A 23,698-nucleotide genomic window follows, 5' to 3' on the forward strand; every position below is an offset into this window, starting at 1 on the left:
CTGCGACCTACACCACAGCTCACAGCAATGCCAGATCGTTAACCCACTGAGCAAGGGCAGGGATCAAACCCGCAACCTCATGGCTCCTAGTTGGAATCTTTAACCACTGAGCCACGACGGGAACTCCTGGAAAAATTATCTTAAGGAGTATAATCTAAAATTTGTACTGCATCAAAACTATCATAAGAGGGATACTGCATAAGTTTTAAATCAATGATACTTTATTTTGCAATTAGCTATTATTTATACACAACGTAAGTAGCCAGGTTCTGAATAATCCTTATTCGATTTATGAATTCTCTAATCAGGAAGGCACTGGTTCTTAAAATTTTGGCAAACTGACATCTCTCATATTTATAGCCTTATAATCATCTGAAGTATCTGCTAGTAATGTCAGGAGGGATAAAGTAAATGGAGCATGAAAAAGAAGAAAGCTAAGTCTTTTCTAGAGGTTAGAAATGAATACTGGAGTGCTCTGGCCTGCAGACTAGTGGCTGATGTATATAAGGCTTTTCATTAATCCGTGGCAAAAAACTGTCTTTTTTTCTGAGATTTTTGTTCTTTCTACACTCCCACTGGGTCAAAATTCCCTTCTTTTTTTTTGTAATGGTGACAATGGTTTTAAAAATGTACCTGACAAAATTAAAAGCTGTTAGTGAAATTTACTCCGAAAAGTTTTAGCAACCGCCACTTGAGAAGTCTGAAAACCACTGCTTTAGGATCAATTTTGTCCACTTTCTGCCTAAACAAATAAGACTAGTCCCTATTTTCCATGGCTTCACATTTTGGCATGATTTATTTTTTTCACTTGTCTCAAACATACAGACAAGTTAGGCATGGTTAAATGGCAAAGGACGAAAGGCCCTTCAAAAGGCATATGAATTCCATTTCTCTACTCTACCTAAACCTGCAGTTCTTAATCTTAGCAACTTTGTGATACACGTTAGGATGAGCTTAATTATGAAAAGTGTCACAAAGCTTTTAGAAAGTCGAGAGGCTTGCAATTGATTTTTCCCGTTTGGGGAAGGGTTTGTGATTTAAACTAGACTCAGGATTACTCCAGTCACTACTATCCTGATACATTTAAAAAAATGGAAGGAGTAGAGTTGCAGCGCATTTAAGTGCCCAAAATGTGCACTTTACCTCTTTCTTCTCGCCCTGATTATTGTCTTTCACAGCACCTGACTTTAGAGCCTATATTCACTTTTTTCAGTTGTTTCCCCCACTCGACTTCAAGAGAATAGTGACTCTTCTATCAAACATTATATTCCTACTTCCTAGAATAGTGTGTCTTGCACAAAGAAGTTATTCCATTAATATTTGGTTAATCAATGAAGAAGTCTAAAGCTAGACTGCATTAAATTGGCCTGTTTGCCCAACTCTCACTGTCCCCACAAATACAACCTTTGAGCTATTACATTTATATAGTTGATCCATCATCCAAGTCATTATATTGTTTATGTTTGGTGTGCAAGCATAAGTTATGGTACACTGCACGAGCAGCATGGCTATCAAATCATAATGTTAAAAATTTACAAGAGGCATTACTGTTGTGGCTCAGCGGTAACGAACCTGACTAGTATCCATGAGGACGCAGGTTCAACCCCTGGCCCCGCTAAATGGGTTAAGGATCCAGCAATGCCACGAGCTGTGGTGGAGATCACAGATGAGGTTCGGACGTGGTATTGCTGTGGCTGTAGGCCAGCAGCTGCAGCTCCAATTTGACCCCTGGTCTAGGAACTTCCATATGCTGCAGGTTTGGCCCTAAAAAGCAAAAAAACAAAAAAACAAACAAAAAAGCCCATTTTATCTAGCCCTGAACTCTCCCAGATTTGTCTCTCACATTTCCAATAGCCTAATAAACTAATTCCAATTGGAGATCCCATTCTCATTTCAATCTTAGCATTTTAAAAAACAAATTCACTATTTCACTGTATTTCCATCCTCTCTTCCTTCTTCCTGTCTTATACAACCAGAGTATCATGGAAAAATGATGTGCCAGGCAGAGGTCCTGGTTCTGGTCTCTGTTCCACTATTTGTTAGGAGTTTAGACAGAAAAGTCTAGGGTCAGAAATGAGGTTTCTCTGGTAAGATAGTTCCTCTTTTATAATAAGTTATTCAGTTTACCTTAAAGGAGACTTTGAAAACTAATTCCTTGGGTGGAACCCAAGAAATCACAAAGCTATAGACTGTGGCACAAGGGAGCCTGGAAGATCAAGAGTCCAAGACCTAGAGAATTAGATCATATTAAAGCACTCGAGATAATGAAACATTTTAATGAATCCAAAATATAATACTAGGAGTTTCAGACAGGAGTTCGCGGGGGGGGGGGGGGGGGGGACCAGATAGTAAATATTTTAGGCTTTGCAAACTATAGGGCCTTTATTGCAGCCATTCAACTTTGCTGTTGTAGTGCAAAAGCAGCCACAGACAATAGCTACAGACTATTTATAAATGAATAAATGTGGCTGTGTTCCGATAAAACTTGCAAAAATAGGCAGAGCCTGATATGGCTATGGTCATGGTCTGCCAGTCCCTGGTTTTAAACTGCTACGGGCTATAGTTTCTGATATGTATTATGGAAGATAGAACAAATGTACGTAAACTCCCAGGGCATTCAGGTATTCGCTATTTTGCTAAGACCTGCTATAGCTTATGCCTGTATAAAATCCATGTTGCTTCTGAATAATGTTTTTGGTTTTCTAAACTCTGATCACTCCTAGAACAGTGGTTCTCAAACTTCTTGGTCATAGGATACTTTTATATTCTTAAAATGTATTGAGGATATCAAAGAGCCTTTATGTGGGTTATATTTATTGCTATCGACCTACCATAAATTTAAAATAAGAAATTGTTTAGATACGAATTGATTTATTTCAAAATAATAATTACACATTATATAATTACACCTATATAATTATATTTTCCAAAATAAACATTTTAGTGAAAGGAGTTTCATGTTTTACATTTTAATGTCCATAAGGATCTGCATATCTGTTTTTGCATTAATTTACTGAGATATATTATTTGAAGCATATGAAGATACCTGGCTATGTACACATAGATATGTAATCAGAAAAGGGAATTTTTTTCAGTAGTTTTTTCAGGTAATTGTGATACTACTGATAGTATACCAAAGATTGGTGGTTGCTAAGGGGAGGAAAGGGGAAAAACGGAGCAACTGCTTACAGGTACAAGATTTTTTTCTTGGGAAGAGGAAAATGTTTAATAATTAGATTGTGGTAATAGCTGTGCAACTCTGTAAATACCCTACAATTGTACATTTGAAAGAAGTGAATTCTATGGTTTATCTTAAAAGCTATTTAACAATAATAAAAAAGAAAACCAGTATATCTGGAGCTTAGAGAAGGTAAGAAGTAGGAAAAGGGACTTGAGTCACAGTGCCTTTGGATGATGTTCAAGATTGTGGAGTAAGAGCAATGAGAAATCAGGAAGGATTTCAGGTAGAGGAAGGAAGAGATATTACAACAAAACTTGTCAAATGATAGTTTCTTAAAAACTGTTGCGCCATGAAAATCTGAAACTACATCAATGAGCTTTCTATACTCTACTCCATTAAAATCCACTGGTCTATTTAGCACCTTAAATGAATTTTAACACTCGCCTGATTTTGTAACATACAAATATTTGTCATTTGGGAAATACTAATTCACTGAGTTATATGCATCTTGCAAAATGTCAAAACATTTCATTATATACAATATTAAAAAAAACACATTTGTTTTATCACTGATCTCAGAAATTCTTTATGAAGGGGGATGTTGTTAAGTTCATGCAGTAGTCACAAATTTTCCAAATTTATTTATTTATTTTTTAATTTTTATTTTTAGGGGCACACCCACAGCATATGGAGGTTCCCAGGCTAGAGATCGAACTAGAGCTGCAGCCTCCCGCCTATGCCACAGCCACAGCAACGCTAGATCTGAGCCTTGTCTGTGATGTGCACTACAGCTCATGACAACTCAGGAACTTTAACGCACCAAGTGAGGCCAGGGATCAAACCTGTGTCCTCAAGGATGCTAGTCAGATTCGTTTCCACTGAGCCACAATGGGAACTCCCAAATTTCTAGTTTTCTTTTGGCAACAAATCACTTTATCATTTCCAACAATGCTATCAGTTGTTTTCCTCGAACTACCTTGATTATTTTTGGGAAAATGTCTGCAAGTGCCCAAGCCTAAGTAACCGTGACCTGTCTATCAGTTGTTTTCTCAAGGAAAAATGGACTTCCATGATAAGTGGCTAGACCAGTTTGCAATTCAACTGCACAAGTGTTTTTCCTCAAGACCACTGCTGTTCTTCAGTACACAGCATCCTTTATGCATACTTCTCATGTCATCATACAGAATAATTTAAAAGCATGTATTCAAAGGTCGAGATTTTAGAAAATTAACAATTATCTTTTTTTTACAGATTTATCAAGGATACTAGCGCTCTCTCTTTTTTTTAAACTGTGACTGGATTGCAGTAAAGAATTCAACTACTATTAGTTTGGTGTTATTGCCTTTATTTGTACGAAGGAGTCAGTAGTTTTACCAATTACTGCTTTTGCACCATTAATGCAAATATCAACACAGTGAAAAAGACAAATAATGTCTTAATTATTATGAAAGCGGTTTTGTCTTCTGGGACCTAACAAAAGGGTCCCTGGAACACCTTCCCAGGGGTCCAAGATCCACACTTTGAGAACTGCTGCTTCAGAGAAATTGACAGAGCATTATTTACTAGCCATGTGATCCTGGGCAATTCATTAAGCCCTCTTCAATTACACACACACACACACACACACACACACACATATGTATAAAACGCTCCCATCCCCAAAGCTGTGCATTAGAATTAAAGATGTGAAAATATTCTGCGCTGTGATCATAAAAATGTAAGAGCTTATTGATATATATATACATCCTTTTTTTTTTTTTTTTTTTTTTTTTTTCGCTTTTTAGGGCCGCACCTGCTGCATTTGGAAGTTCCCAGGCTAGAGGCTGAATCGGAGCTGCAGCTGCTGGCCTGCACCACAGCCACAGCAAATTGGGATCTAAGCCACGTCTGCAATCTCCACTACAGCTCATGGCAATGCCAGATTGCTGACTCACTGAGTGAGGCCAGGGATCAAACCTGCATCCTCATGGATACTAGCTGAATTTGTTTCCACCGCACCACAACGGGAACTCCCTTTATTAATATTTATGATGAATGACATAAGTAGAAGACCACTGACTTCATCCTGAACAACGTGATGGTGATTCAGTTTTATATATTTTAGCTTTCACTGTTTCTCTTATTAACAATCTTGATATTTCTATCCTAATTCAGACCTTCATAATCATAGATGCAATACCAATTCTAATCAAAAATGTTGCTGCCAGCTGAACATTTCTAAGTTTTTATCACATCCTCACCCCAACCTGACCAGTCAAACCTATCTAGGGCTTTTCCTTGAGGAATGTCTGAATGCATTATTTTGTTTCTGATGAACAACGAATAACTGTGTTCATTTCTCTTCTCTGCCAAAATTGGCTTCCCCGCTTCTACTTATTGAAGTCAATCCCCATCCTGAAGAGTTCACTGAAGTCAATCTTTTCCAGCTACCTGAAAAGGATTATCTTACTCCTCCGAATACCTGGCACCCAAGGCCTTATATTACCTGATATTTTCTCTCTCTCTTTTTTGCTTTTTGGGGCCGCACCCCAGGCTAGGGGTCAAATTGGAGCTGCAGCTGCTGGCCTGCGCCACAGCCTTGGCAATGCCAGATCCTTAACCCAACTGAGTGAGGCCAGGGATCAAACTCGCATCCTCATGGATAATAGTCAGATTTGTTAGCGCTGAGCCATAATGGGAACTCCCTGATATCTTCTCTTATGCTTGCCTTTCCTCAGCTAGACTGTAATCTCTCTGAAGGGTAAGCACATCTTACACTTCTCTTTATTCCCTTTAGTATCTAGTAACACAATGCATTCAGCCTGGCTAATGGGCCAATGTAAACTGTGTTAGAGACGAGCATTAGTGACACATCAACCTTCATATCCAAATGAAGACCTGGTAGCTTAACTTGCTTTACAGACCCAAGATCTATGGCTCCTGCCATATATGGCTTTTAGACAAAGGTTTATCTAAAAGGCAAGTGACAAGACAAAGTACTCAACATCACTGCATAGAGTGCAGCTGCTCTACAGGCAAATCGTACTCCTCAAAGTACCCAAGATGTGGCTCAGAGGAAAACAACTATATAATAACATATACTAAGGTGTATAAGTAGATAGATCTGAGATGTTTATTCACCAAAAAAAAAAATTAAAAAGTCTTTTAAAAAGCCACATATTTAAAACACATAAAAGCATATAGCAGAATAGCATAAAAAATTAACTGAAATGAAAGTCATTTGGACTGAACCAAGTTAAAAACCATAAATTCAAGATGTAGGATGACACAAAGAAACACTAGCCATGAGTTGTAGCATTTATTATTCGGCAAAAATAAAATCAAAGAGACAAACAACCAAAGGTAGAAGCCTTGTATTAAAAAAGCAACAGCAACTGAAAGGAGGTGTTTCCGTCAAGTGATTAAAAAGTACATGGGTTTTGGCATCAGAATGAGCTGGGTTCAAATCCTAGTTCAGAAACTATATGAGAAATTACAAAGTCCCTCTATACTTCAGAGTCCTTATCTATAAATGGGGCTATTACTATTTGCCTGCAAGTTGTTTTGAAAGGATCAGAAATAAAATATAGAGCAGTAAGAAGCACAGACTTTGAAGTCAGATGGATCTGGGTTAGTACTGACTATACTCTTAATAGCATAGGTAACCTAAGCCTTAGATTTCTTATTTGTAAGACAGGCATAATACCACCTCCTCAGTGTTCTTGTGAGGATAATTGCAGTAACATGTACAAAAATCTTAAGAGTACACCCAGTGAGTGCTCAACAAGTAGTCCCCACTATACATAAATATATTCATACATAGATATACACCTCACCTGGCACAGTGCCTGCCATATTAAACATGATTAACAAATGTCAACTATTGCAATTATTTTCCAACATATGAGATTTCAGAATGATTTTAAACTTTAAAGTGTGGTTTAATATCCAGATACAGCCAATCTATTTATGATTTAATCAACAAGAGACAAATGGTAGTTGATTAATTATTCCAACTACAAAATTTTCAGGATGATTCAGAGTGGCAACAGGAGTTCAATGCTCACTAGTAGAGAGAAAGCCCAGGAACAAAGGAAACACTAGATGGGAAAAGCATAATCTATATTAAGCATATAAACTGTTTACAGTATAAATTCTCAATCTCTAAACCGTATGCTTAATTTGTAATTCAAGTAATTTACTATTTATTTTTTGTCAAAGGCAAAGTCAGACATAAATTTAATCTTTCCCACAACCATCCTTCATTTTGAGCCATCCTACCTGCTGCTGTCTTGGCCCTAGACCAACTGCACTGGGCTACAGGGGCAGAACTGATTTCACCAGTTTGTGAAAGATATTTTGAAATTACAAGCATTAAGTAACTGTACCAACCATTTCATACCACTATCCTAGGGGGCTGGGGCTGTGGCACCCTGGTTCCTAGAAATCACTTACCTGTGGTTGTTTTTTTTTGGGGGGGGGAGGGGTTGTTTGTTTTCCCTGAAAAGGAGTTATGCACGCACAGGGTTTAAAAAAAAAAAAAAAAAAAAAAAAAAAAGGTGAGGGGAGGATATAGTTTGTAACGTACCAAAAGAAAAATGAATAAAACCCCAAGAATGTACCATTTATGGGGTACAATAGATTGTCTTATTTCAAAACCTAAGATGCCCATCCAAACCTTTTAATTATGACTTGAGTATAGAACATTTTCTTGTGTTAAACAAAGTCAAATTGTATCTAATCAGTAGATAATTTTGTCTCTATCATAAAAAAACCAAAATCAATTTTAACACTTAGTATCATGGGACGATTTATGCCAGATATGCACTATTAACAAAGGCAACACAATTCTGTTTTCAAGTAAGAGGTATGTTACCTTTCTGGAACCTGACTCATATAAAAGATGTTCAAGTCATGAATAAACTGTTTTTGGCGAAATGAATACTTAACAATGCCACAATAGTGTTTAAAATACCTGGTGATATAACATTCCTTAAACAAACAAACAAACAAAAAAACTTTACTTAAATTTTTACCACCCGTCCATTCATCTGCTATGATAAATTCAGATTCTCAGTTTTCCTTAAATGGGGGGGGTACATGTATGATTTTATAAGTTTCTTTCTTTATTAAAGAGCCTTGCACATAATTTCCTATGTTCCCCAACTTACCTTTTCATTTTTCTTGTCTGTCTCTGGAGGCTGCTTTGCTGTTACGTTTCGAGGAGTTCGGACGACCTCCTCCTCGGCTACTTCAACAGTCCGTCCATTTGGCTGCACAGCAACAAAAACGGATTCCATTACCAAACTGCTTGGCAGATCAAACCAAAGATTTGTGCTCATGAAACAGAAGAGACAATAATCAAATTCTACCCCCGATCCAAATTAAAAAGATTTTTGTAACTGTGTTCCCTAAGACTTGATGGACTACTGTCCCTAGGAATTACGTCTTGTAATATAATAAAAAATGAATTTATAAGCAAAACTCTGTACCATGAATTTCTTTTCTTTTCTTTTTTTTTTTTTGTCATTTGTCTTTTTGTCTTTTGTTGTTGTTGCTATTTCTTGGGCCACTCCTGCGGCATATGGAGGTTCCCAGGCTAGGGGTTGAATCGGAGCTGTAGCCACCGGCCTATGCCAGAGCCACAGCAACGCGGGATCCGAGCCGCATCTGCAACCTACACCACAGCTCACGGCAACGCCGGATCGTTAACCCACTGAGCAAGGGCAGGGACCGAACCCGCAACCTCATGGTTCCTAGTCGGATTCGTTAACCACTGCGCCACGATGGGAACTCCCATGAATTTATTTTCTACTGGCATCAGTATCTCCAATGAAAAAATAGTGGAATGGAAACAGGAAAAAGGAAAACTAAATTGTATTTGCATGCTGACCACCAATTAGCTGTGTAATCTCAGAATATTTCACTTGTTATCTTTAAATCTTATTTCTACATCTACAAAAACTATAAGTCTGATATATTCAAAAGTCCACAAATTTTTTCGGTAAAGGGTCAGATAGAAAATATTTTAGGCTTTGTGAGCCATACAGTCTGTTTCAACTACAAAACTCTGCTACTGTAGCACAAAGCAGCAGTGGATGATACATAAGAGAATAAGTGTGGCTGTGTTCCAAAATAATTGAACACAGTGGAGGGCCAGATTTGGTCCACAGACTACAGTTTCTTGGTCTCTGTATTAGATAATCTCTAATGTTCCCTGTAACTCTTCAACCTAACATCTCTATTGTTCTGGGATTAAGAAGCTTTACTAATCCCACCGCCACAGTTTAAAAAGACTACCTAGGCTTTCCTAACATTCCCCAAATAAAATGATAGCACTCAGAGGTATTCATGAGCAGAATTAAGTCTGTGAACTCCAGATTTGGCTTTTAATCAGAATAATAAGTTTGTTTGTTTAATAAAACATTTCTGAGCCCTATCAGCAAAAATGTACTTACATTCAGGAATCTGAAAGGGCCTAGGTATTTGTATTCTAACCTCTTCTCTCAGGAGTCTACTACTTCTTTTCACTTTCTAATTTCTTTCATATTCAATACATTAAGTTAATAAATCAATATACTAGTTTTAATTGCTTTCCAGTTCTTGCAAAACAGAGCTCCACCAGATTATTACAGTAGAGCTATACTCAAGAAAACAAGTAAAAATGTTTGAAGTTTTTCTAATGTGCCATTACCTGCATTTGCACAGAATTATCAAGGATATGCAGTTGGAAAAAGAGACCCATTAATATCCTAAAACCCAATTTGCAGGCTTCCCAAAGATTTACGGCAGAAAAATCAACAAAAGCTGTCTTTTAGTGGATTAAATTCCTAATTAACCCAAATTTAATCTGCTGAGGCTTAAGCAACTTGTTAAAAGTCAGACAGTGAATGCCAAAATCAGGTGTCTTCACTCTTGGTTTGGTTTTCTTTCTTCTATGTTGTTTTGCCATTTTAATGCTGCCTCTTCTCATCTCTATTTAAGTATGGGGGGGGCAGCTGGGGGAGGGGGCAGGGGAGGCAATGCACAGAGAAGTAGAAGAAACCCCAGAAAGGAATTTGGATTTAGAGCTGTATTCACATTAGGAACATAAAACTTTAATTCTACTTTCCAATAGCACCACCTTACTTGTCAATTCTCATATGCTATTTCTTATTTCAGACTCTCTTTTTTCTTTTCTAGGGCCGCACCCTCAGCATATGGAGGTTCCCAGGCTAGGGATCTAATTGGAGCTGTAGTTGCCAGCCTACGCCACAGCCACAGCAACGCAGGATCTGCAACCTACACCACAGCTCACGGCAACGCCAGATCCTTAACCCACTGAGCAAGGCCAGGGATCGAACCCGCAACCTCATGGTTCCTAGTCAGATTCATTAACCACTGAGCCACAATGGGAACTCCCAGGTTACCCTCTTTCTAGCCAAACTTTTCCTGATTTCCTGGGGTCAGCCTCACCTTTCTATGTAAGCTTTACTCCAACTGAACTATTTTACAGCTCCAAGTCCACAGTTTCCCATTTATTTTTTTTAAATTTAATTGAATTTTTTTATAGTCGTACCTGCAGCATGTGGGAATTCCCAGGCTACGGGCTGAATTGGAGCTGCAGCTGAGGCCTCAGCCACAGCAACATAGGATCTGAGCTGCATCTGCAACTTATACCATAGCCTGGGGCAATGCTCAATCCTTAACCCACTGAGTGAGGGCAAGGATCAAACTTGCATCCTCTCAGAGACAATACTGGATCCAGTTTCCCATCTCTTTAATTAACAGCTCACAAGGCTTACATCTGTGAAACCTCATTTAACTAATCCCTTCAGGAAACTCTCCATCATAGTCGCTTATATAATATAATACTTTCATTTTACTCATGTAAATGATTACACTGACTAATTTTTAATTTACATACTAACTGTAAAAAGGTGAAATTAAGTGGTAAAAAACTATCTTAAGGAGTTCCTATTGTAGCTCAGCAGGTTAAGGACCCAATATTGTCTCTGTGAGGATGCGGGTTTGATCCCTGGCCTCGTCCAATGGGTTAAGGATCCCTTGTTGCCACAAGCTGCCAGGTAGGTCACAAATGTGGCTTGGATCCAGTGTTGCTGTGGCTGTGGTGTAAACCTGCAGCTGCAGCTGTAATTTGATCCCTGGCTCCGGGAACTTCCATATGCCATAGATGAGGCAGTAAAAAGAAAAAAAAAACCCTTAAAACCTACTAAAAGCTCAAAGCAATTCCTCTGAGATTTTGGGCATTTTCCTTGACCTCATCATTTTTAAACATGGAGAAACAACTGCAAACATTGTTGATAGAGCCTCCCAAATGAAAGATGAAACAATCTTTCCTTTTGAACAAATACCAAGTCTGAGGTCCTCAGTGACCAACAGCAGGAAGGAACACTCAGCTCCCATTTCATAGGCTCTGCGATGATAAGCAAACCAAAGGTGGTCCCATGTTCCAACCTGTGCGAATTTTACTTCCTTCTTTGCACCACTAACTTATGTAATGGCTAGAACTGCAGCTATCCCCTCTGGTCTGTGCAGATTTGCCAATTTTCCACTAACTCTTGGGCTTTATATAGGCCTCATAGCTACTGGAATTTCATTAAATCATCAACAACTCCCCGCAAATGCCTGACACCATGAAACAATAAGCCTTCTATCTCAAGGGAAAAGTCAACAGAATTCTTGGATAGGAGGAAAAAAAGGATATATATTATATTATGGTGGTTGTGCCTCTCCTACCCCATCGAGAGCACTAATCTGCCCTCATTTTCTGCTACTAGCTGGTCAAGAAGGCCTTGTCCTGGAAAAGCATTAACCACATTCAAATTAGCAAATCCCTAATTGGAAGCATACTATGTAGAAAAGACCTAACTACAAACTAACACTGCAAATCCAATGTGAATTCCAAGCTGGGTTTTATTTATTTATTTTTGGTCATGCCCATGGCACGCAGAAGTTCCTCCGCCAGGGATCAAGCCCATGCCACAGCAGTGACAACACCAGATCCTTAACCCACAAAATGTAAAAACCGCGACTTCAAATCACTTTGGAAATTCTCTATTTTTTTTTTTTTTTGTTGTTGTTGTTGCTTTTTAGGGCCGCACCCACGGCGTATGGAGGTTTCCAGCTAGGGGTCTAATCAGAGCTGTAGCCACGGGCCTACACCACAGCCACAGCAACACAGGATCTGAGACGCATCTTCGACCTACACCACAGCTCACGGTAACACTGGATCCTTAATCCACTGAGCAAGACTAGGGATCGAACCCACAACCTCATGGTTCCTAGTTGGATTCGTTTCTGCTGTGCCATGACGGGAACTCCACTTTGGAAATTCTCAGTCTAGGCACAGGGACTGAATCTGAGCCAGAGCTGTGACCTAGGCCACGCTGCAGCAACACCAGACCCCTAACCCACTGCACTGGACTGGGGATCAAACCTCCACAGAGACAAGCCATGTGATTAACCCACTACACTGCAGCAGGAACTCCACTTGGAAACGTAAGTTTAGAAACAAGAAGGGCAGTCTACCCACTACCAAAAAAGTGAAATAGGAGCACACGGGCTTTGGAGTTGGACAAGCCTGGGATTAAGGCCCAACTTCTTCTTTTTTTTTTTTTTTTTTTGGTCTTTTGTCTTTTTTGTTGTTGTTGCTATTTCTTGGGCCACTCCTGCGGCATATGGAGGTTCCCAGGCTAGGGGTTGAATCGGAGCTGTAGCCACCAGCCTACGCCAGAGCCACAGCAACGCGGGATCTGAGCCGCGTTTGCAACCTACACTACAGCTCACAGCAACGCCGGATCGTTAACCCACTGAGCAAGGGCAGGGACCGAACCCGCAACCTCATGGTTCCTAGTCGGATTCGTTAACCACTACGCCACGACGGGAACTCCAAGGCCCAACTTCTATATTTAATCACTGTGATTTTAAGCATTTTCCTTAACTTCATCATTTCTCAACATGAAGAAAATATGTAGTTTGTCTTATGCAGGTTTCTTGTTTAGATGACAGTAAATGAGAAAATATGTAAAAGCACACTTTGCCTGCTCAAGAAACAGTGTCTTTCCTTCAATATCCTTTTCTTTCCAAAGCTCTAACAGCCCACATCCTCATCCCATGTTCCAGCTTTCAAGTCATTTTTTAAACTAGCAAGTCCTGGTGGCCAACAGGGCCAACCAACTGTACATGTATCTGCCAAGCCCAGTGCTCCAGATACAAATTCTTTTGGCAAGTTAACAGAATAGAAATAATGAGTAAATATATTCTCCCAGAGGCGAGAAATAGTCCAGGTTTCTTCTAAAGACATGTCCTGCTAGCTTTCTTTTTAAAAACCTGCTTATAGTTTCACCGTTTTCTAAGAAAATTATACCATATTCACTTGTGTTCATTTCACTTCATATCCAGTATGTGAACCCAGCAGAGTAAAACGCAGAACCCTTAAAACCTAGAAACAAGGACAAGTGAGGGACAATTCCTGCCCTCAAGAAGCTCAGACCCCAGCAAAGGAAGAAGACAGGTATATGACAGCACACACCTAAATGCCAGGCAAAAGGTGTACTCTGCCCCCATCCCCTGACGTGTCCCTTGACCTCTTAAAGGAAAATAGTATGGATTCTGAAGACAAGCTGAGACCAGTGTTGAGTTGTCAAATGTGTATCATCCTTGACCAGTTACTTCCACACTGGAGTCTCTATTTTCTTAGCTGGAAATTATACTGAGCGCACAGAAAGCACAAGTCTATATATTATGTCCATGATAAAAAAGATAAAAGGCAAGACATGGAAATTCATAAGATACCATCTTTAGCTACCAGATAGCCTGACAGTTAACTAATTGTTTTCAAGTATGCGCCATGTGCTAAGCACATGCACTAACTCATTTAACTGACAAGACTTAGTCTTGGTCCATTTCTTAGTTGTGAAAAGAGCTGATACATATTCAAAACAGAACAATTTCTTGTCATTTATTTGAAAACACAAACTGTGTGGGTTTTTTTCCTCCAAATGTTGTACACATTATCAATTATGTAAACTAAACATATGCATAAATGACAGCTTCAGTCATAGTAATTTACCAACTTATTTTAAAATTCAACCCCAATTTTAAACTCTTAATAATCTTACAAATGGAATTTGCCTACAAATCAAATTTGCAAAAACCCTGCTATATATCCTGAGATATTTCTTTAACGTAAAGATCCTTGTGCCGTCTAAACAGCTTATCAAAACCAAACCCTCTTCAAGGTTTCCAAAATATCTCAACATGTTGACTGCATCAGGGATGCTCAGGGCTACTTTCATAGACTAGAGAGATGACATTCAATACCCATCACATGGCCAAATTAAACTACTAGCCGGGTTCTTAACCCACTGAGCCACAACTGGAACTCCATAAACAGAGTAAACTTAAAAACTGGTCAAGTAACACCAATTCCTCACATAGATCTCCTGACTTGGAAAAATAATACTTTCCAGGGGAGTTCTCTTTCAGGTGCAGCTGGTTAAGGATCTGACATTGTCATTGCATGGCTTGATTGCCCTATGGCCCATCCCTGGCCTGGGAACTTCAACATGTCGTAGGTGTGGGCTCCCCACCCCCCAAAAAACTACAAGGCTTTCACAACCTTGAGAAGTAGTACATTACTCAATGATGCCAAAGTGCAACAAAAATAGATGTTCAGAAGGTGTATAGCAGCTTCAGGCATATAAGATGAGCATAGCTATTAGAAATGTTTAATGTCAGAATTATTAAGGGTCTTCTCCACTGGGCCTCAGGAAGAATAAAATGACAGGATGAAAAAATCCCGTCTTATAACCAAACAAATGGTGCCAAAATTCTGGAGCTTCTATAAAGGTCATTATAATTTTCAACAGAAAATTCCGATTCTAAAAGTAAAATTTAAAAGCACTAAGTTTGTAATTCACTGAGAAAATGAGATTTGTTCTGTGAATGCAATGCAATGTCCTGGAACATGCTATCAATACCAGAGAGGTATAGGGGAAATAACAGTGAGTTCTTAGACTAAAAATCAGGATACTCTTTTGCTCTGAAATGCCTTTGCTCTATGACTTTGAATAAGTTGCTTAATCTCTCTGAACCTTAATATTCCTTTTTTGTGGAGTTCCCATTGTGGCACAGTGGAAATGAATCCAACTAGCCTGAGAATTTTCATAGGCAGGGGGTGCAGCCCCTGCCCCCTCCCCAATACTCCTTACTAGGGTGTTGAGAAAGGACTGGAGGCAACTAACAGAAGCTACTGCTGTACAGTGAGTTAAGGTGATAGTAGAATTAGAATAGCCAAACTGAATATATACTTTGGAGATAAAATTGATGGTACTTGCTGATAGATTAGGCATAAGGTGAAGAAGAGGAGGAGGTAGGGAAAACAGAAGAGCCAAGAATAATTCTTAGAATTTTGTCTTGAATAACTGAATGGATGGCAGAGTCATTTTTCCCACTTATAATGGGGAAGACTGGGAATGGAATGGTAATCATTTACCATTTATATGGGGAAGACTGGGAGAGGGTAGGGAATTATGAGTGCTGTTTTGGAGGTGTTATAGTTTTTGGAAATTTCCAGTTGAAGAAACAAGTATACACTAGAAATGAGGTTCTGGAGATGAGAGGAATGGTCCAGTTACAGATACAGGCTAGCAGGTGATCCTCATTATTTGGTGATTCCATATTGGCAAATCTGCCTACTCAATAAAATTTCTTTTTTTCTTTCTTTTTTTTTTTTTTTTTTTTTTTTGCTTTTTAGGGCCGCACCCGAGGCATATGGAGGTTCCCAGGCCTGGGGATGAACTGGAGCTGTAGCTGCTGGCCACAGCCACAGCCATGCCAGATCCAAGCCTCGACTTTGACCTATACCACAGCTCACAGCAACGCCGGATCCTTAACCCACTGAGTGAGGCCAGGGATCGAACCTGAAACCTCATGGTTCCCAGTCGGATTCGCTTCAGCTGCGCCACGATGGGAACTCCGACTAAAATTTATTTCTAACCCCCAAATCAATACTTGTCGTTCTTGGAAATGCAAAGAACTGTGAAAAAATCTGAGTCACCCGACAAGTACATTCCCAGGCAATGCTCTGTCTGCTTGTTTTAGTACTCTTAAAAAAAATAAACACATAAAAAAGAAAAAGACTAACTATAGCCTAGGAGCTAGAGAAGGCTTTACAGCAGAGGTAGTAATACAACTGGGCCTTGAATGGTAAGTAGAAATTAGAGATACAGAAAGTTTTTTATTTTCATTTTTTGGTTGTGCCTGAGGGATGCAGAAGTACCTTGGTCAGGGATCGAACCCGAATCACAGCAGTGGCCCAAGCCTCAGCAGTGACAACAGTGGATCCTTAACCTGCTAGGTCACCTGGGGAGCTCCCAAGAAGGGCCTTTAGAAAAAATAATATGAATAGAAGAAAATGATATGAATAAACAGACACAGACATCTAGCTAATGGTAGTATTTTAGGGGTAATGGTAAGAGAGAACTGTAAGATGGGGTTAGATCATGAAAAAGGTTGAGTGCCATGTCACCAACAGGTGATGGGGAAACAATGAAAAGAATTGAACTTGAAAGTCACATGATCAGAGTTAGGCTTTAAAAGATTTAACTGGCATGAGTGGGTGGAAAGGATTGGCAACAAAGGGATTGGAAGCAGGAAAACCAGTTAGGATGAGGTTAGAATAGCTTAAGTAAATGGTAATAAGGTCCAAAAGTAGGGCAGTGGCAGTGAAACTGGAAAAAAAAAAAAAAAAAAAAAAAAAAAAACTACAAAAGACACAGCATACTGTTACAATGATTTATTGGCTGTAGAAAGATGGACCTTACCAAATTTTAGTCAGATGAGGCAAATGACCATTTTCCACTGTAAAAACAAAAAGGTGGCTAATATGGCTGTTTAGTGGGCATGAAAAATAGAAATAAGCTGCATAGATACTTTGGTGGGACCATATTATGCATTCAGTAATTATCTGAGTGCCAAGCACTGTGCAAGGTTATACAGTAGCAAACAAAACATTACTGAACTTATAATTTACAACTGCATTATGACAAATCTTTATGAAAATTCCTATACTAATATAAAAATAACATGTTCATCAAAATGAAATTTCTTTGACAATGAGCTTGGGTACCTGCTTCCAGTTGAAATTTAAAGCAAACTTTTTTTTTTGGCTGTGCCCAAGGCATGTGGAAGTTCCCAGGCCAGGGATCTAACCTGCACCACAGCTGTAACCAGAGCCACAGCAGTGACAATGATCTTTAACCCAATGAGCTACAAGGGAAATCCTAAAGCAACAATTGTTAAAGACCAGTTATCTGAGATTTCACCTCCATCTAAATCACTGTGCAGATTAAGTGAAAAATATTTACCAAATGCCTATTTCTTACATTGAACTAGGCGTCATGAAAAATACATACAAGAAAACAATGATTTCCAAAAATGCCACACAGTAAGCCCAGTGAAAAGTGCCACCCTTTCACGCCCCCCGCCCTCTTTACGGCTGCACCCTCAGCATATAGAAGTTCCCAGGCTTATGGAAGTTCCCAGGCTAGTGGTGGAATCAAAGCTGCAGCTGCAGGCCTGTGCCACAGCCGTGGTATCACTGGATCCGAGCGGCACCTGCAACCTATTCTGAAGCTTGAGGCAACTGAGCGAGGCCAAGGATCAAATCCACATCCTCATGGACACGATGTAGGGTTCCTAACCCGCTAAGCCACAATGGGAACGCCTCCTTTTACTTTTAATAGGGGAAGGAACTGCAATTCATGCCATAAAAGACCCATGGCAAAGATATTACAGGATTAAAAGCAAAAAAAAACCCCCAAGAATTAAAAAAAAATGCTTCTGAATAGATTTTTTAAAAGCTGAACAATGTGTACAAATAAAAACAGGCAGTTAGAAATGAATTTTCTTGAAAATTTGAGTTGTGAAATTTGGAATGATTTAAGAGAAAACTAAAAAGAATGGACTAAAAGGATGAAAATATTTAAACAAATATGCAAGGTCCTTCCAAAAAACTGTAGTACTTTACATCACTGAATCCACCTGAATCAGAATCAAGTATATCCTAAAATGTTTATCAGAATGATGTAGTAATAAAATACTGGGGAGTTCCTGCTGTGGCACAATGGGTGAAAAATCTGACTGCAGCAGCTTGGGTCCAATCCATGGCCTGGTGCAATGAGTTAAAGGATCTGGCGTTGCTGTAGGTCACATCTGCAGTTCAGATTCAATCCTGGGCCCAGAAAATTCCACTTGCTTGTGGGTGCAGTCATTAAAAAACAAAACTAAACTAAACTAAACTGGATTACAAGATTAATCATGACTCCACTTAGAAATCTCTCTTATACTATGGATCTTATGGCCCTAATGCAGTGAATGATTTTCAAACAAGCAAGAGAGCTTGTTAAAAGGGCAAATTTCCCAGACCCAATTCTACAGATTCTGAATTTATAAGATCTTTAGTGGGGCTCAGGAATCTACAATTTTTTTTTCTTTTTTGGCAGCACCCATGGCATATAGGAATCCACAAATTTTAACAAGCATTCAAAGTAACTCTATTCCAAGTAGTCAGGGTTAACATCTGAAAACTCCTACAGTGTTTTAACTCAACTAAGATCTTCAATCTATAAACAAGATAAGCTAATCGGAGCAAGGTTAAATGCTTTACTCAAGTTTAGAGTTCCCAATTCCTGCCAGGCCGACACTTGAGCCTTCATCCCCAGAGCCTTCACGGTTTCTTCAGCTTCTCCCACTACCTTGTTCCTACCCACTTTCAAAGCAAAATTCTGTGATAAGGTCTTTCCTGGCCACCTGGGCCCACGCTGGGGTTGCATTGTTAAGTTTTTGATATCTTTTTCCATGACTGGAATAAAAAGCTCCCTGGGGAGAAACTGAGCTTTTACTTTTGTATTCCTTTCACTGTGAGACATATGAGTATTCCTTTTTACCGCCTTCAAATTGCAAGCAGTATCCTCCTTTTCTCCCCCGCAAGTAAACACCTGGCACAGTGCAAAGCATAAGTACTAAATAAACGGCAGCTTATACTTCTCAACCCTGTAAAGCAGTGTTCTTCTAACTGTGGTACGCCTCAGAATCAAATGTGAAACCAATTTAGTGGGTCACAAATACTGCTGAAGAAAATGTGTGGGGGTACTGTAATGTAAAATGTTATTTTCTACTGTAGGTTGCAGTCAAAAGCATTTGAGAGCCACAGTTTTATCAATGTTGATAAGACTTTCCAACACATCTTCACCATCACGCAGGCAAATACATTTTCTCAGGAAACTAACATTCAACCATCCCGTTACTGTTCCTCTTCTCCAATCCCCAAAAGTGATACTAGATGGATTGAGCCATTCCCCTTCCTTAACCAAATGAAAAGGAGAAGGGAGAAGTCCTAAGTCTGTTGAGCATTTTTCACAGGACAAGTTCCACAGGAGCCTGCATGTGCTCCCTCTTCAGATGGATTACCAAAGTCATTCTTCAGCAGTATTTGTGACCCACTAAATTGGTTTCACATTTGATTCTGAGGAGTACCAGTCAGAAGAAGTTGTGATGCACTTCTTCGGATGGGCTCGTGGAACACTAGTCTCTCAACCCAACTTTACCTAAAATTCTAGATGTCCCAAACAGAGCTCTGAAGGTTTCACAACCTGTTTCATCCACACAGAGCCTACGATTATTAACGTGCTGTTTCCCCCCCCCCCAAGATCATCTTCCTATTTTGGAACCAGGTTCTTAATTTCCACCATAACATTACTTTCTGGTAATCCTTGATGCTCTCTACATATTTAAATAGAACTACGTATGTTCCAAATCAGTTCTATTTTCTCTTCTCCCAACTTAAGGTAGTATTCATACTGGCAAAGTTGTCTCCTTTTCCAGGTCAGGTATGTACCCTGCATTCTCTTAATCAGCAGGTCTAATCTAGGCCTAATACAGAAGTAACTGTGACCTGTCATTTTCTAATAGTCTTATTCTTTGTACTGTGCCCAACAATACCCTCATTACTTTAGCTTGAACTCAAACCCCACTTCCCCCCATAACTTGCCTAAATCCCTCCTATGGAATGACTTTCCCACTCACCAAACCTCATTTACACTGCTCACACCTCTACCGTACCCACCAATCAGTCTAAAACATATTAGCGTTATTTTTGAATCTGTCTCCTACACTACTCTCCATGACTGACTCTAACTCCCATGTGTATACCTCCCACTGTCCAGCCAACACCAGAGTGCATTTCACACAGCACTTTATTGTACTGAAAAGGTGAAGAGCTAAATTCAGTGGATATAAAAATAGGTTAGGAGCTGTTTCTAATTTTGCACACCCTCCATACTCTGCTCAACTGTACAGGATTTTCACAAGATAAATAAAAGCATGAACGTTGGATTGAGAGAACCATGGGGAAATGGCAATAAAGACGGGAGACTGTAGAAATAAAACGCGAAGGCCGGATAAAACGGATGCGATGCTCTCCGCATTTCCACACGTGCTCCGGTAAAACGGTGCCTTGACTCCCTCTCGCAGCCTTCACCATTCTGCTCTGTCATCCCTTTACTCTGTCTCAAATCCTCTCTCACCACTTAGCTGGACTTGCACTTGCCTTAGCGCTCTTTCAGGACCACGTCCCCCCGAGGTACATTAGCCAACAGACTAGACTCCCTCTTGCCTTGCTCCTGTGCCGGCCTCCATTGGCCACATTCACCAGAGTGAGAGTGGGCAACCATTTCCCTTCAACAGTCCCAACTAAAATGGAAGCGCGTCTAGACCTGGGTACCTTTAATCCTCGTGTGATCCCCCCCACATTTTTAGGTCACCGTTATCTCCTCCCCTGACAACCACCTCAATGTGACTTGAACCCGGCTCTGTGTGCCCAGGCGCAGTCTTGCCACAACTTCCCAGGACCACCTTAAGGTCCCATCGCCCTCCACACACACATGCAGCCTGCCCAGTAGGCCTCAGAGAGTTGGTATGTCATTCCGGCGGTCTGGGTTCCCGAAAAAGACTTGACTTCTAGGCGCTTTTATTTGAACCTACCCCATACCGTCTAACTTCCTCCCTTGAAACTGCTCGTATCCACCCGTCCTATACTTCCTGAGTTTCCACCATTCTCCAAGTAACGTGTCCACCGATCACCTCCTCCGTCCGGGGAGACCTGCGCCCCGGCTCCCGACTGATCTCACTCCTTCCCTTTTCCATTCCCGACTGGGGCTACTGGAGCTCGGCCTCCGGCTCCGCTCAAGGGGCTCCACGCCGGCCCCTCGCCCTCACTCTCCCACCGCTCCTCCCCTACTCACTTTGGGCTTCTCGGGCAATTTCTTTCGGTTCTTCTTCTTCTGCTCCTCGTTCCTGAGATTCTTGAGCAGGGCTAGGTCATCAGCGGCCGGGGCTGGCGAGGCCGCCGCCTCCTCCCGCTTGCGGGGCGGGCTCCTCTGCTTTTTGCGGGCGCCGGCGCAAGCCGCGGCCCAGCCGTAGCCGAGCAGGAAGAGCAGCAGCAGCCCGAGGGCGCCCGTGCCCACCAGGATCACCCAGCCCGGGTACCGCTTCGGCTCCAGCCCCAGGTCGAGGCCCAGCTCGGTGCGCAGAAAGCTTAGGCCGACCGAGAGCATTTCTCGTAGCCGGGCCGAGCCCTCCTCGGCCTGGTGGGCCAGCTCGTCCTGCCAGCTCCGTGCAGCCATCTTCCCTCCCGTCAGGGGGACTCTCGGGATGACGCTGGGGCGCACAGACGCCGTGGGACAGTCAAGGGAAGCAAGGAAGGGCCGGGCCGGTCTGCCTCAGGCCGAGCGCATCGCGGCCGCCCCTCGCGCCGGGGCCGGGGATCGGCCGCTCCTGTCGCCAGGAGAGGGGGCTCCCAGTTCCCCCTTGTCAGCCTCACTCCGCCGCCGCCAAGAGGAGGGGGGCGGCGGGAGGGAGTGTCTCCAGTGGCGGCCGCTAAGCGGCGTGTCGGCGCCAGTGCCAGGCCCCGCTGTCCTCCTTCGGCGGAACAATGGCGGCTGCGGCCGCGACCCACGCCGCGCGCAGAGACGTCGAGCAGGGCCGCGGGTCACGTGGGAGCAGGTGGGCGTGGCGTGGGTGTCACGTGGGCGCGAGCGAGGCCGGGCTGGGCGGGAGCTGTTGGAGCGAGGGAACCGCCGTGGCGGCGGCTGGTGGTGACACATCTGGGCCTGGTGGAGGCGCCGCGCTTTGGGTACGGGTGACTCTGGGCGGAAGGCTAGGAGGGGTTAACTGGAGGAAGCCTTTTCGGGGTGGCTGGTGGCCGGGAGCTGGGAGACGTGGCGCTTTGAATGAGTCCAGGGGAGGGGCTCTCGAGGAAGGCTGGGGGCTGCGGGGGGTGTGGAAGAGGGCGAAGAGCGAGGAACCGGGTCACAGGTTCTAGGTCAAAGTCGCCTCAGTAGGTGTCTGTTTTCTTCGTTCTTTTTCTGGGAGAGGTGTTGAAGTGGAAGCGCTTTTTTCACCCTGGGGCGACTAAATGGTTCCAGCGTGGGCTCAGCTGAGTCTGGAGCTGGGCACTCTTCTTCGAGGGCCTGAGTTTATTTAGTTGTCAAATGGGGTTTGTATTCTTCAGGGCCACCTTACCCGCATTGCGTGCCTACCATTTGCCTGTCCGGCCAGGGCGCTTTCGCGTGGTTTCACTCCACTCTTGCTCTTCGTGCTGTCAGTTAGTGGAACTCAAAAGGTGGAAAGCCCATGGACAGCGTTATTTTCCTACTCATTTCGAGCTTCAGCAAGAAATAATGAGAAACACGTTAGATTGTATTATACATATAGAGGTAAGTTTCCTTGTGCTTTAAGCTTTTATGCAAGTTCACAAAAGGAGTTTCCAAAAATTCTATTTAAAAATTTTTTTAAAAATTCTTGGTAATTTACAACGTTGTGCTAATTTCTGCTGTACAGCAAAGTGACTCAGTTATACATAAAACTTCTATTTTTGTATGCTGTGCTGACCATATCTGGGTAGAAATGAATTTTCAGATCTTAATTACAAAGATTATATTTGGGGGCTGCTTTAGATTTTTGAAGTTACATTTCCCTGTAAGGAAACTCAGTGTTTTATCATTAGCTAATAATTAGCGTGTAAGCAAGTGTCCTAAGTGAACTAAATACAGACTTTTTCAAAGACTAGGAAAGGGGTAATATTAATAAGTACAGAGTGCCAAAAATGTATTTAGGAGTATTTTGACCTACTTTTGCAGTGGCGTTGTAATGCATGTTGTGATTAATGGGTGGAAAGGAGTTTGGTAAATAATAAATAAAATAAATAAACGACTCTTGCTAAGCTTTATACAGACTTATAATTAAAGACAGTGTAAATTACAAAGCACAAAACTTCGATGTCATCAGAATTGCTTTATCTCTACAAGGTTCCAAGTTCCATTTATATTTATGAAAGTGGTGTATAATTCTATATTTGGTTCCAGAGACATGAAGGGTGGTGATGTTCCTAAGAAGTCCCACTGCCCTTTCTAGGTTAACACCTGTGGATTTATTTGTTTATTTATTTTTGTCTTTTGGTGGCTACACCCATGG

The 23,698-nt window shown here is 41.3% G+C and overlaps 1 protein-coding gene across 3 annotated transcripts in view; it reads right to left on the bottom strand.

Annotated features, from left to right (window-relative positions):
* The window catches only part of MTDH (metadherin), a 60,486-nt gene extending 38,289 nt beyond the window's left edge, over positions 1 to 22,197 (bottom strand). The window contains exons 1-2 of one of the 3 annotated variants that reach the window (XM_005655347.2): positions 21,469 to 22,197; positions 8,332 to 8,433 (exon numbers count right to left, since the gene is read on the bottom strand). In XM_005655347.2, the coding sequence (XP_005655404.1) occupies positions 8,332 to 8,433; positions 21,469 to 21,849 (483 nt within the window). In that variant the 5' untranslated portion in view covers positions 21,850 to 22,197. 3 annotated transcript variants of the gene reach the window in all.

The sequence above is a fragment of the Sus scrofa genome, chromosome 4 (genome assembly GCF_000003025.6).
Source record: "Sus scrofa isolate TJ Tabasco breed Duroc chromosome 4, Sscrofa11.1, whole genome shotgun sequence".
Taxonomy (NCBI): Eukaryota; Metazoa; Chordata; class Mammalia; order Artiodactyla; family Suidae; genus Sus; species Sus scrofa.